The sequence below is a fragment of the Barbus barbus genome, assembly GCF_936440315.1.
Source record: "Barbus barbus genome assembly, chromosome: 9".
NCBI classification, from domain to species: domain Eukaryota; kingdom Metazoa; phylum Chordata; class Actinopteri; order Cypriniformes; family Cyprinidae; genus Barbus; species Barbus barbus.
In genome coordinates this window covers 20,514,888-20,528,604 of record NC_136737.1, presented here as the reverse complement: position 1 = coordinate 20,528,604, position 13,717 = coordinate 20,514,888, and the positions used below count along the sequence as shown (strand labels likewise).

At 37.5% G+C, this 13,717-nt stretch overlaps 1 protein-coding gene across 2 annotated transcripts in view; it reads right to left on the bottom strand.

The window, feature by feature from the left end:
• The window catches only part of LOC306875372 (rho guanine nucleotide exchange factor 18-like), a 50,996-nt gene extending 41,836 nt beyond the window's left edge, over positions 1 to 9,160 (bottom strand). For both annotated transcript variants that reach the window (XM_079425881.1, XM_079425882.1), the window contains exons 1-8: positions 9,018 to 9,160; positions 4,229 to 4,350; positions 3,044 to 3,495; positions 2,733 to 2,883; positions 2,316 to 2,442; positions 1,977 to 2,028; positions 1,155 to 1,199; positions 125 to 202 (exon numbers count right to left, since the gene is read on the bottom strand). In XM_079425881.1, coding sequence (XP_079282007.1) covers positions 125 to 202; positions 1,155 to 1,199; positions 1,977 to 2,028; positions 2,316 to 2,442; positions 2,733 to 2,883; positions 3,044 to 3,219 — 629 coding nt within the window. In that variant the 5' untranslated portion in view covers positions 3,220 to 3,495; positions 4,229 to 4,350; positions 9,018 to 9,160. The remainder of the gene's footprint in view (positions 1 to 124; positions 203 to 1,154; positions 1,200 to 1,976; positions 2,029 to 2,315; positions 2,443 to 2,732; positions 2,884 to 3,043; positions 3,496 to 4,228; positions 4,351 to 9,017) is intronic.
• Between the last annotated feature and the right edge of the window lie 4,557 nt (positions 9,161 to 13,717).

Genomic DNA, 13,717 nt, shown 5'->3' with positions numbered 1-13,717 from the left:
GATTTTCATATAGTTGTATCTCGGCCAAATATTGTCCGAGATGTTGTATAAATTTGACATTTAATACTGGTTTTGTGGTCCAGGGTCACATATAAAGAACAGCATAAAAAGGTCAATGACTTACTCAATGGCGAGAAACTCGTACCACGTGAAATTCCCTGCCACCACCTTTCTTTCTGTGCTTGAAGTTCTGCATTTAGCTCTGAGGAAAATCCAAGATAATCACGATCAGATTAGAATAAATTCAGTATAAGACTCTCCACTTGCAATTTATGTATGCTTACTACATAATTATGCTGGATATGTTCAGAATGGCAAACTAGCATACTAGCCTAATTGTTTTTACAGTATGCAGTATCTGGATAATGTACTACTTTGCCAAATTTCATAGACCTTTCATACTACCGATTGATTCTAAAATGCATTTTTACCTCTTTACTGCATACTTGACCTATCTGATTGAACTAGCAAAAGTTTTAATGCAATTTAAAATAATAATACAAAAACTTTCAGCAAAAAACATTTAAAAAGTACACGCAACATGTTGAGGTGATGTGACAATGTGCATACTACTGCTTAAACATAATATGTTGTATACATTAGTACATAGTGCTCAGTATGCAGTATGCAGCATGCTAGTATCCATTTTTATGTCCGGAACCGAATACTACCATACTATTCTGCAGTATGCAAATGTTCTGCAACCCACAATGCAACATGCTTGAATAAACCTTCCATTTTTAACATCTATTGTCTCTCTAGTGTACAAGAGAGTATACTACTTTTTAATGTAGCTACTAAAGGAAGTATGCACTCTAGTTTTCCATTCCGAACATACCCTCTTGCTAGTCTGCTGTTGGAAGCGTCAGTTACTGTGCAGACTGCTTCATGACCTTGTTAAAAGCACACTCTAGTTTCTCATGCAGGTTTTGAGGTTAAACAAGGACGTCCTAACCAGGAAAAGCCCCACCAGGTTTAAAAATACAGGTAGAATGGAAGATAAAATGCGACATAAACATACACAAACATACACAACATGTTCCAGACAGCCAAGTGACAAACAATGCTTTCTATTTCAGGCCTGCAAACCAAACGTGGGCCACTCTATTAGTCTGTAGGAGGGCATGATAGGCTCCTTCACACTATTTACTTACCCATGATACTGCTTAAGCTCCTGCAGAACGTTCTGTACCATCAGCCTGAGACAAACAAGACACTCAGGCTAAGTATTTGTAGCAGCGGCAGAGTACACAGTTGGCCGCAGTCCAAATAAAACCATCAGTACAAAATCTACTGCCTAGCTTACACATACAGGGGCAAACCACACCCACGGTGGGATACAATCAAATCACCAGTGTTTTATAGACAAAAAGCTTTTTTTAGATTAGTTCATCTATTCTAGATTTTTCCCTTTAGTTCCTGTCTATTAGCTTTTTAGGCTAAGCTATATGCTAGCATGCTATGAAAGTCGATCAATTAAAATTTAGGTCTCTTTCAAGAAAACGGACCTAAAATCTTGATGACATCATCCTGCACTACATGGCTTTCTAGAATGAGAATGCCCCTCCCCCAATACTAGCTGCAGCTAAATTGCAAATAGCAAGTGCGATTTAGCTAACAGCTATTGGCTAATTAAGAAAAGGAAGAAGTCTTTCGATATCTCCCACCCTGCAACAGTAAATACATCAATAGGACTGAAATCTATGCTTGTCTATGTTTGTTATTAGAATAATTAACATATACTCATTTTGAGGAGTAATAGTTTTATGCAAATAAAACAGGACCCCGAACCAGCTATTTGGTCTCACTAATCCACCTATATGCTAAATACATTCTAGGAAGCCATCATGGAAGCACCTTGATCGTCTTGACAGATTCCAAGGTCCTTCAGTAATCCTTCAGAATTATGTAACTTTACTGACTCAAAATAACCTTGCCATGGTGCTCTTAAACAAAACAAAGATGTGAAAACTTACACATGACTCCGTTCTTCCACTGACTGCCGCCCCTCTTCCGACTCCTGCTCTTCTGGAATTCCAAAGCAACACAAGTCAGGATTACATGTATTCTGTTGTTCTTTGCAAAAAATTCAGTTTCTGGGTTTTTGAAAGTACCAGAACATGGTTTGTTTCTAGAACTACCGAATAAAGAAGGTCTCCTTGGAAGACTTTAAATGGTAAAATGTGTTTTGCTGCTTTTGATCCAAGAATTCCTCCTGACAGAATTAGTATTGGATTTATCTGATTGCTTCTGACCTAGAGCCCATGTGAACCTGACTGGAGTTTTCTGCCTAATTGGAGAATCATTTCACTTACCTCCAGCCTCTCTGGCAGCCTGCTTAGAAGTCTCCAGTATGCGGGAGACTCTGTCAGCTTGGGAATTTTCATCAGTTACGAGGATCTCAGATCTGGAATATACTGTTTTTGCTGGTGTGGTTGGCTTCTGTCGTTAAAACCAAGTCATGGGAAAACATTATCAACACGGCATTAGTGAGTTACGGCATAGGAAGCCAATCCCGGGCCTTGAGGGCTACCTTCTGGCTAGAATTCCACTCCAACACACCTGTCTGTTATTTTCAAGTAATATTTTACACTTTGATTTGCTGTTTCAAGTTTGTTTAATTAGGGTTGGAGTTCAACTCTGCAGTATGGCAGCCCTCCAGGAGCAGGAGTATGGTTTATAGAGTCTTGTTCTGGTCATACTAAGACAGAGATTGCAATAATGACAGTTACTGGTGTTTGGGAGCTTTCACTTTCCACAGTGCCGGTGGTTTCTTCCACTGAGCTTTCGGAGAAGGAGGAAGATGGTAGATGGGGACTTTTGCCCAAACAGTGGACTTCTCTTTCCCCATCACTGTCAATGCCATTAGTGTCTAGACTGAACCTACACAACATAACCATACAATGTTTACATACACACATACATCAGTGTGACTCTGTTACCAGACAGAATTCATGCACTGCTCAAAGAGTTTCTAACATCACAGTTAGTTATGGCAATGACATTTATTTTTATTTGGGACCACTAAAAAAGTGAGTCTTACCTTCTTCCCAGGTCAATCGGTGACACTGGCACTTCCCAGCTGTGTCTACGTGATGTGGACATGGATCTAACCAATATAGGAAAGTTATCCGTGTCCGAGTCCTCATCTTGATCGGATTCTGGATAATCCTGGAATTCCTTCTCTTCTGTGTTTCTGATAGCAACCAAGCGATCCATAGCTTCCCCTCCAGTGGAAATCACAGTGTCGTCTATCTGGAAAAGTTGATGGCTGTTGTACTCTGTGGAATTCTGCCTAGATCCACTTTCTGGTGTGGATGTAGGAGGTACCAAAGGAGCAGAAACAGGTGCAGTTAAAACCAGAAGTCGTGTGTCTGGTGGTTCAGTAGATCCGAGTTGCAGGTCTCTGAAGTATTCTGAATCTCTCAGAGAAGAGCAGAGGTCTAAAAGGTCCTCCTCACTGCTGCACTCGTTGCTCTCAGTCAAGAAATTTCTCTGAATGCAAAAAACCCCCATAGACAGCTGATTTATCAAAACAAAAGGGTCACATGACACATGAGTAATAATGTGAAGTCTAAGTAAGTCTCACGCTAGTGTCATTCATGGACTGAAAGAGGATGCAATAAACTTCTTGTGTGATGCAAGAGCCACTGGCTAAGCACATAGTCATCGAGCAGACAAATCTATCCAGTACAGTACACCAGGAGTCACCAGACTCGGTCCTGGAGGGCCGGGGTCCTGCAGAGTTTAGCGCCAACCCTACACACCTGAACCTGCTAATCAAGGTATTACTAGGTATACTTTAAACTTCCAGGCAGGTGTGTTGAGGCAAGTTGGAGCTAAACTCTGCAGGACACCGGCCCTCCAGGACCGAGTTTGGTAATCCCTGCAGTACACCGTCAAGGACAATCCCAATAGAGGAACCAGTGGTACAGTGCCTTGATCAAGGTCTTGAGATATTACACAACTATTTTAAATTCATTTTCAGTTTGTTCCTCACACAAAGCTATGATACAAGAAGTTATATGGACTGATTTTGCCGAGTTCCATATATTCCTAGGTCAACATCCTTGACGGTTCTAGAACAACATTCCTGGCAAGCAATCAGTTTGAGGGTTTAGGGCTAATGTTGGGGCTTCGTTTAGGACTCGATTATGACCTTGAGCATCCTTCTTCTCAAACAATCATTCACCCTAGTTTAAGAGTAAGGTTATGGTTAGGGTCTTACCTTGTCCTCAGGTGAACTGCTAAAGAAAACGTCTTCAGGGATGGAGGTAGGGGACAAGGATGAGGAGGAGCTGGGTGATGAGACCGGGGCTTGAAGTTGAGAGCATGGTTTGCAATCAGAGGCTGAAACACAAAATGATCCACCATGAATTTATCTAGGAATATTATGCACAATTGACCTTTCAGTAAGCCCCGCCCCCCTTAGTTACTGTTGCTCCCTCGGACAAGTTGCTCACTGTCTTACAATGACAGCTGCAGTGTGAAAACCTTGTCCCACAATGTTTTTGCACAATTTTGGACACAGAAGGCCACCAAATGGGAATTAAATATTTCGTGGAGGCATTTATAAAATATTTAAAAATAATTATGGTGGGTAACTCGAAGCGAGGGTTTACAGATCACAACGTAAGCCTCACATTACGGTCGGCCATCACAATTGTGGATGACAACATGCAGGATCAACACTGTTCATGTATCGCAGGGTACGATTAAATTAATGTACATTTAACCAGTTTAATATGGAGAGGCACTGAAATGTAGACCTTCGTTTATGTGTTTTGACCTACACTGTACAAGATGTGAGAATAGTCCGCTATATAGGTTTGTACATTAGCATGGACTCACTAACTTTAACCTTAGCTAGTTTTAGCCAGAGATACCTTGCTGAAGCACAAGATAACTTTAACGTTCTGCTTGAGCAGATGAAAATTTTAACTTATTGAGTGTATGACAACCAGAAAGTTTTTGTCCTCATTTGGATTGGGGTTGAATGCTTAGGGACATTTTGCTCTGTTTTGTTTGGATTCAGGAAATGTAATAAAATAAATTATATTGCTTATCCTCTCAGGATACCTGGAATCAGTGTTACAAGTACCACAGGCACATCGTTTTTACATTTTTTGTAGCATAATCACCATCAAACCGATGAGAGCTTCAGATCTTACAATGTTTCTCTATGGCGCTGAAACCTAAAGATGCCCGAGTTCTGCTCCCCGTGCAACTGATACTCGACTGCCATTGGCTGGTCTCCGTTCGAGGGGAGGGGCTTAGCGATAGATCAATTGTGAACTCTTGATCTAAGACCTGAAGTGTTGCTTTTGGTCAGGTGCCTTGTCAAACATATTGTTGCTGTGGACCAGACAAAACAAATTAGGAGTGGTGTGACATTTTGGATATCTAATTACATCATATCTATTGAGTTTATTCCTGTGACCTAGCAATAACAGAGATACGGGTCTGGAGAGCCAGTATGATGATGCACCCTAAATAAAATACTCTAAATAGCTACTGCCAGAATTTATCAGTGACTTCCATTAACTTCGGCATATTACATCAACACACAGCTGGAGTCAGTTGAAGCAGGAAACGTTTCCCTGTAAACAGATCTTAATCTGATGTAAGATGGAAGCACTAGTTTACAGAAGCAAAACTTTGGGTTGTGTTTGATAGGGGTAAATAATGGCCTCCAGCCTGATGCTATAGGAGAACCCAAGGTTCTTCAGAAAGCCATCTAAGTACTTACGCTTCAAAAGAACCAAGAAATGCTTGTCGTTTCCTCTACCTGGAACCAATTCGCCGACCTGAAGAACATATGAACCTGACAATAAACTTGTTTCATCTCCAAAAGAACCATATAACCAACTGTAGAACCCCAAAAGAACCATTTCAGAACCTGTATTTTTAAAAATGTAGACTCTATGTTCTCCATCTTTTGAGATTTGCAAAAGTTGCCATCAACTCTCAAGAACCGTCCTTTGGAGTTAAATTAAGACCCACCGGTATTGCAGTATTGCTTAAATGACCTTTAGAAAACTCAGAGTACCTGAGTGACTAGGTGATTATGACAATAATATATAGACTATGACAAAACCCAGACACCAAAGTCCAATCCAGAACCATTCTCCTTCGCTGACCGCCTGTCCTTAAACGATGGACGAATGAACTGTACATAAAACATAAACTGTACTTTTTGGCGTAAATCATCTCGGCCCCAGACAAATGATAGAGTCTGAGAGCAGTGAGGTTGTTTGTATCCGAATTAGACAAGTGATATGTAAACTATAAGAGCGCCATGATGCTTGTCATGTTCAAATATCCTTTTATGGCTGCTGCTTCTTACCATATGCTCCAACATAAATACTTAAAGGGGCCTCCGAGCTTTTACAAGGGTTACTGTAGGTCTACCGCAGAAAACATTAGTTTTTTCATACACTCTGAAGTTGGCACACACACACTATTAAGATGCAAAGTTTTATTTTGGTCTAAGTAAAAGGAAACAGGCTCGAAATAGCCTAAACCGTGCCATGCACTTGAGGAGCCGAATCCCTGGAGGAAGTTAAAGATTTGCCAATTGCAATTTGCAGAATTATGTTATGTGAGTCTTGAGCTTTTCCAAGAGGATTACAGGGGCAACCCTAAAGCTGTAAAGCAATTCAGAGCTCCATCAGAGAAGGTAATCTCTGAAAATGCACGCAATATTTGGAGCTTCTTTAACAGATGCTTTTAAAAACAACTCAAGTACATTAATTGTGACTTCTGCTGTGATCAATCTATAAATCTATCTATAATACATCTGTTATTTATAATAGACATACAACTAAATTAATGAGAGAAAGATGGGGAATAGGATCAGGAAATGTCAGAAGCTCAATGTTTTAGAGCAAATGTGCTAATGGCTAAATACTAAAAGCACACGTTTTTTATCTTGTTTTTTCTTTAAAGAATAGTAGAGGAAAGAGAGGAAATGACATAGGATCAGGAAATTGCACATCAGAATCAAACTTACATCACTTGTTTAAACACCATGTTTCAGAGTATAACACTCTAACCGCCAGGGTTCAGTATTTAAATACATATCCAAAATTCCTTTTTGGAATCTGGTGGTTTCCAGTTATTCTGTCTTTTATCTAAAAAAAAAAAAACAGTAATTACATAATCGCACACTACTGTTAAGTGTGAAAATGTGTTTTTGTATGTGCTAACAGATAGTCTGGTCATGAGAGCTGCATGCACAAGCTCATTCTATCAGCAGTGTGACCAGACCTCTTGAACACCGGTGGTCTGACAGACCGCAACTGCATGTACCATAACATCAGTGCCACTCTCAACCACAAGCAAACAAAACACCTCTTCACCTATTTATAGTTTAAGATGGAAAAGGTGGGAAAAACTATTCCAGAAACACATGGCCAATTCAGAAAGCCAAAATAAAATACTCAACATTCTTTAAGAGCTGAAATATTCTACTGAGAAACGTATATAATAAATGTTTATCATAATATATAAGTACATTTATATATAAAATAAAAAAGTACCAAAATATTACGTTACTGCCATTTATTTAATATATATATTAGGTTAGAGGTGCACAGAAAACTGTAAAAAAGAAAAGATGCTTGAGTTCCAGAAAGACGCAATCATAGCCCTCTACCTCTTTTGAAGGACCATCGTTTCATCCATGAGAACGAGGGCCAGGAGTTGTGGAGAGGTGCATCTGCCATGTGGACGGTGTGAGTTTCTCCCAGAGGAGTTAGTGAACGAGATATCAGGAAACTAGAGTCCCACAGCTAGGGATTATCTAACATATGATTCAAAGTCAAGAGGCAAAGCGGTGGGAGCTCACAGTGAGAGAGAGTGTGTGTGAGAGAGAGAGAGAGAGAGAGAGAGAGAGAGAGAGAGAGAGAGAGAGAGAGAGAGAGGGAGAGAGAGGGAGGGAGAGGGAGGGAGGGAGAGTTAAAATAGAAAAAAGGAAGCACCGTGTTTTGTTGCTAACATCATCAAGGCCACTTATCTTTTAAGACTCCTCCCTTCAATAACCTGCCATATAGAGATACTTTTCACCTCCTATCAATCCCTAATAATTGCGCTATATAATTTTTTAGTTACGCTTTGTTTTAAGGTGTAGGTGCTAGTTTAATTATACAAATAAGTGCTGACTAATATTACTTAACTACAGTACATGTATTACTAAGTTTAGGGTTGACTTTTTGTAATTTTGCATAATTTACTGTTATTACTAAAGCAAGTACATGCAACATGTAACTGTCACATTAAAATAAACTGTTAGTTATTTGAAATATCTCAGATTATGTCAATAAAATGTAAAACTGTTGATTTTAAGTGTGGCTCAAACACCCAATTACTTTTGGGGCTAACATACTGTATAAACCATGTTATTACGTTACTGACATTCATGCAACCACCATAGTATTTCTGTCAAAAATATCCTGGTATTCTTGGAAGTAGCATTTACTATTGTACATGGTATTATACCATCTCATGCCCCAAAAATCACAGTAAAACTATGGTATGTTTTGCAAGATGTACTACAATGAAATGTATAACGGTGTGCGTGATCTGGTGTATAATAGTGGAAGTGGAAAACAACATCTGTGAAGAGCAAAAACAAGCGTTATAACGGTTGCTCTTGAAAAACAACAGGTTTAAGAAGACACAACCAACACCAAGTATGATTTTCTACACTTAGTCATTGAGTTGCACCACAGTGAACTGCATTTCTGCTTAGGCAGTTCCTTAAACTGGTGAAGCAATAATGGCTGAAAGCACCAGTGAAAATCCATCAAGTAGAGCTCAAGTTGGGTTCTCATAGCCCAAAACACCCAACCTTCATTCAAAACTCAAGATTAAACACATTCAAGTTTGCATGATAGCTTACCTGGAGCTGCTTAAGATAATGCCTTACCAAAACAATGGCACATATTCAGTTCAATTCATCCAAAGTTAGCATTTTTAATGTGTATTAACTAAAACAAACTGTTTTACGTACTCACCCCAATCCAGAAGTACAAACAACAATCCACAGCTAACAAAAACGTCCGCCTCTGAATCTAACACACGACTTTCTGCCAGCTGAAGCAGCTGAAAAGAGCAGAGTGCTGCGTTAACCACAGCCTAAAACACACAACACTGCTACGACTTCCTCTTCTGACTGACACTCAGTGAAAACACATGGCCTTTACACGAACACACACACATACGAGGCCCTTCTTTCAGAGGTGGCACGACCAAAACGTGTCGATGGTGGACGTTTTCACTCAAACTGTAGAAAAAACCCCCAGCCTTTTTGTGCATATGACTGCTTACTTCCCACACTAATGAGTGCACTTGTTCAGGGGTTTGGAGGAGATGAGCAGAAACGCTGGTGGTTAACGTGGTGAACAAACCCCTTCGAAGAGCTTGTTTTGCTTAAACTACTAGAGATAAAAACGTGCCATTTCCTGGAATCTAACTGTACTATTGCACTTATGACAACCCAATGTAGAGAAATTGTGAGTCTCTACATAATTGAATTTTTTTTATGGTTTTAAAAAACATATTATAACATTTACATTATTAATACGTTATTAAAATCAAGTTAATAGACCTGAGCTGACTTGAACTGCAAATGATTTAAAAAAAAAATTGTATTAGCCTATATTAACAATGGTTAATAAACACTGGAGCAAATATATTGATCTTTCTTTAACAAAAGCGTTACTGTTTAATACGATAAACAGGAAAATTCTGTAATTTCTCTGAAAATCATCAACATTTCCACCAGTGTCATTTTTACAACATTTCAGATCGTATCTTCTGATATGGAAACGATGATGGAAATGGCATTTTATGATTGCACAAACAAAAGGGCCGATTTCTTTGTCTTTCTAATGCTAATTTTAAAGCCTTGCATCCCAAATGCACACAATTAAAGAATCTTTTCAGTGTTAATTCAACAAAATTACAGTTTGATTGGAAATGACACTATCAAAATATTGCCCACAAATTCTATGTACTTAGTTTTTTCTTCATCATCTCCAGCCATTTACCGATGCGCTGTCTTCAATACACTGGGGGTGGGGGGGATTTTTTTGTGGAAATTTTTTTAAATGAAGGCAAAAATTAGGAACTCTTAATTAGTAATTTTTATAACAGATTTTCATAGTTTCAGATGTAAGTATAGAGTATACAGAAAATCTATTCATTAAAGGCATCTCAGAACTTTCCAAAATATTTTAATATAAAATATTTACGTTTTAGAAGGAAAAGTGCTTTTTGTTTGAGATATTCATATTGTATCTAAATTTCGAATAAAATCGACAAGTATTTCTCGATCTGTGGTGCAAGAAAATAAAACATTTCTAATAACTTTACAATGTTTTTAAATAACAGCTAAAAACTTTAACTAAATGACTTTTAAATCATTTCCTCACCTGTATGTCTTTTGATGAATTTCTGTTTTCTTTGGAAAATTAAATGTCAATTTTTTATATTAGTTGTTCTTTTCCATTTAAGGACTGTTGCCTTTCTCACTCTTCAACATGTACAAATAAAACCATTTATTATCTTGGGAACAGACACAACGGCAAGTAATTTTCCCCAAATAATTTTTAATTCATAAATTTCATATAAACAGTTAATCGTTGAATAATTTACACACAGCAAGATTAATTTTCATTCCATTCCAACATTTACTGTACATGTCACTGCTTGGCTTTTCTTGAAAAACTAAAACTGTCTATTCATACTAGTTAATCATGGCACAGTTTGATCCTGGTCTGATGGATTTGTTGGTTTGTTTAAATAAGAGACGGTGATTTCCACACGCAACGTAAATGGCACAAATTCAACCATCGAGGGGAAAGTTTCGATGGGAAAGTGTGTGTTGGTGATTAAATAACATTTTCTACAACAGCTGTGGGGATCATCTATGTGCACAGAGGAAAAGCAAAACAGAAAAACAAAACAAAACAGCAGGGATAAACGAAACAAACAAAATGATCAAACGTTCAACTTAACAGAAAATTGTACAGGACAACAGTTGAAAAAAAAATACACAAGGGCACTGATTATTTAATGTTGAAACAGGCCGGACAACCTGAAACATGTCCATCATATACAAGACCCCAAAATGTCAGATTTACATAAGAAATAAACATTTAACAAATAATAATAATAATAAAAAAAAAAAATTTAATTGATGCTGTATCTGGGGCTGACGTGATGCTTTTTTTAATCAAAGTTGTTCTCTGTAACCTATGGAAGCTCGTTTCCATTTAAAAAACAAGAACAAACACTTTATCAACTCAAATATCAACTCACATTGCAAGATATAAATTCTCAATTCTAAGGAAAAAATTCAGAACTACGAGATATAAATTCAGAATTCTGACTTTTTTTTGGAAATTCCGATTTATATCTCACAATTTTTACTTTTCTCTCTGAATTCTAAGTTCATGCCTCAATTCTTTTGATTGTATATCTTTATAATTTGTAATTTGTATTTCGTAATTCTGACTTCTCAATTCTGAATTTTGTCTCACAATTGGGAGTTTATAATGCTACAAATTGTTTTTTTCAACAGATTGTGGAATTTTTTCCTCAGATTTGCGAGTTTACATCTCAAAAATGTACTTCTCAAAATTGCGAGTATATATATCTATCTATCTAACAATTCCGATTTGTTTTTCTCAGAATTGAGAGTTTATATCGGAGAATCTCAGAAATGTGATAAAAAAAAAATAAAAAACGTAAATTAAAAAAAAAAAAATTTGTGGGGTAAACAAGCTTCCATAGTAACCTGTTTGGGTAAGTTCTCAATCATTTCAGATGTCAACTATACCTTTATTTTTGCGTGATTGTAGCTTATAATAAAGTCTGCAGTGGTCTTTTCCAGTTTTTCACATTGAAAAACAATTGTTTATTCAAACGGTCACCTTTATGAACGTAGAGGAATTGTCTGTATCGTACAAAGAAAAGGGTAACAATTTACAAATACAAAATGCTGACAAAGGATATGCAATTATTTCTTGGATGGCAAACAAGTAGTTGTACATGAAAAGGAAAAAAATAAAATAAAATTCAAATAACAATGCAACGTCATACAAATAACATCATTGTAGGCCAAACCTCCGAACGGTTCGTCATCCGATCAGTTTGGAGAGTAAAATCGATGTCGTTTATATATCTGAATCACAGTGTAATGCCATGAACAAAAGACATCACACTTTTATCGAAAAGAAATCTATATACATTGATACGTTAATTCCGTAATGTACATGAATAGTAAAAGTTTACAGTCAAAAAAGTAATTGAATTTTCCCTCCCTATTTTGACTAAAAAAATAGAAATTAATATCTCTAAGTGTAATACTTTTTCCTTTTAAAAACAATAAAATACATACAATGCCTTGCGCTCAACCTGCTCTGCTTTTCTAGCTTGCTGTAGAAAACCGCATTTGGGTTTTTGTTACTAGGTTATTTAAGGTCATTTATCAAAATTATATTCTCTCAATTTAGACTATTATACTGGGAGCTGCCGAAGTTGTTGTTTGGGTAACAGTGAATCAATCGTACGACGTTGGGCGGTTTGTCAAGCGCACAAAGCAAGCCTTCGCATATCCAAGAAGAGACAAGTTCAGCTCAATTAAAAATAAAAGAATATCATTCACATATACCAATACAGTAAAACCGAGCCAAGCATTGAGCCAAAGATGTGCTAACCTGTAGAGAAATCTGTACAATAGGCTCCAGTATTTTGAGGAAGTTGGGTGAAAAACAATCCGGTCCAGGGAGTTTGTTGGCCAGGTTTGGCTTGGAGGATACTTAGGTTTGTGCAAGGCACTACGGATCCACCAGGGACGCTCAATTTATTCCCCGAAACACATTGGAGAGGCAACGAAAGATGCAAAATACTTTAGAGATGCACGACTGGCACCCAAAGGCATCGTTTTTGCAGTTGTCCATCCATTTTTTCCGTACGATTAAGCGAGCAGTGGATAAAATTGATGTTCCTCCGATAAACAAAACCCAACGCTCACATCTCCCTGAGGAAAATAAAACGTTTCTATGGCACATAGGATTGTCCGCAAGAGTATTTATGAACACGTGTAAGGAGAGGCAGGTGAAGTCTGTGTTTACTATAAACTATGGCATTGATAGAAATTTTCACAGTAGAAAACACATGGAACAAAAAGAGACATTGACAAATCATTTGGTGCAAACAAACCAAAAAAACAAAAAACAGTGAACAAGATTTTGTAGGTGAAACTACTTAACTCGGGGCATCAGAAAGTTTGTTCGATAAGATACTGCAGTGAGCGAAGAAAAGCCGTTTCACCTAGTGAATGACAGATGGTTGTATGCCCACTGTAACTACATAGCCAATAATAAAAAAAAAAAAACATTCGCAAAATGTTTTGTGGGCGTTTTTGCGCAACAAACTGTGATTCAGTAGTCTCTCCGGAAGTGACTTGAAAGGTTAAATTGAGCTTAAAATCACAGAAAACTAAAATGTTTGCGAATTGACAAGTGGCTTTACGAAAAATGTTTTATTATTCAAATAAGTGCTTCATGTAATAGACAAAGAAATAAAACTGTATAATACCTCATTCAGATTAGCAGAGCCAAGCAATGTACCGTAAATAAAAAAAAACAGTTTTTCCCGCCCACTTAAGGTTAGTGATACTCTTTCTCGTTTGGATAAACTTTCGTTT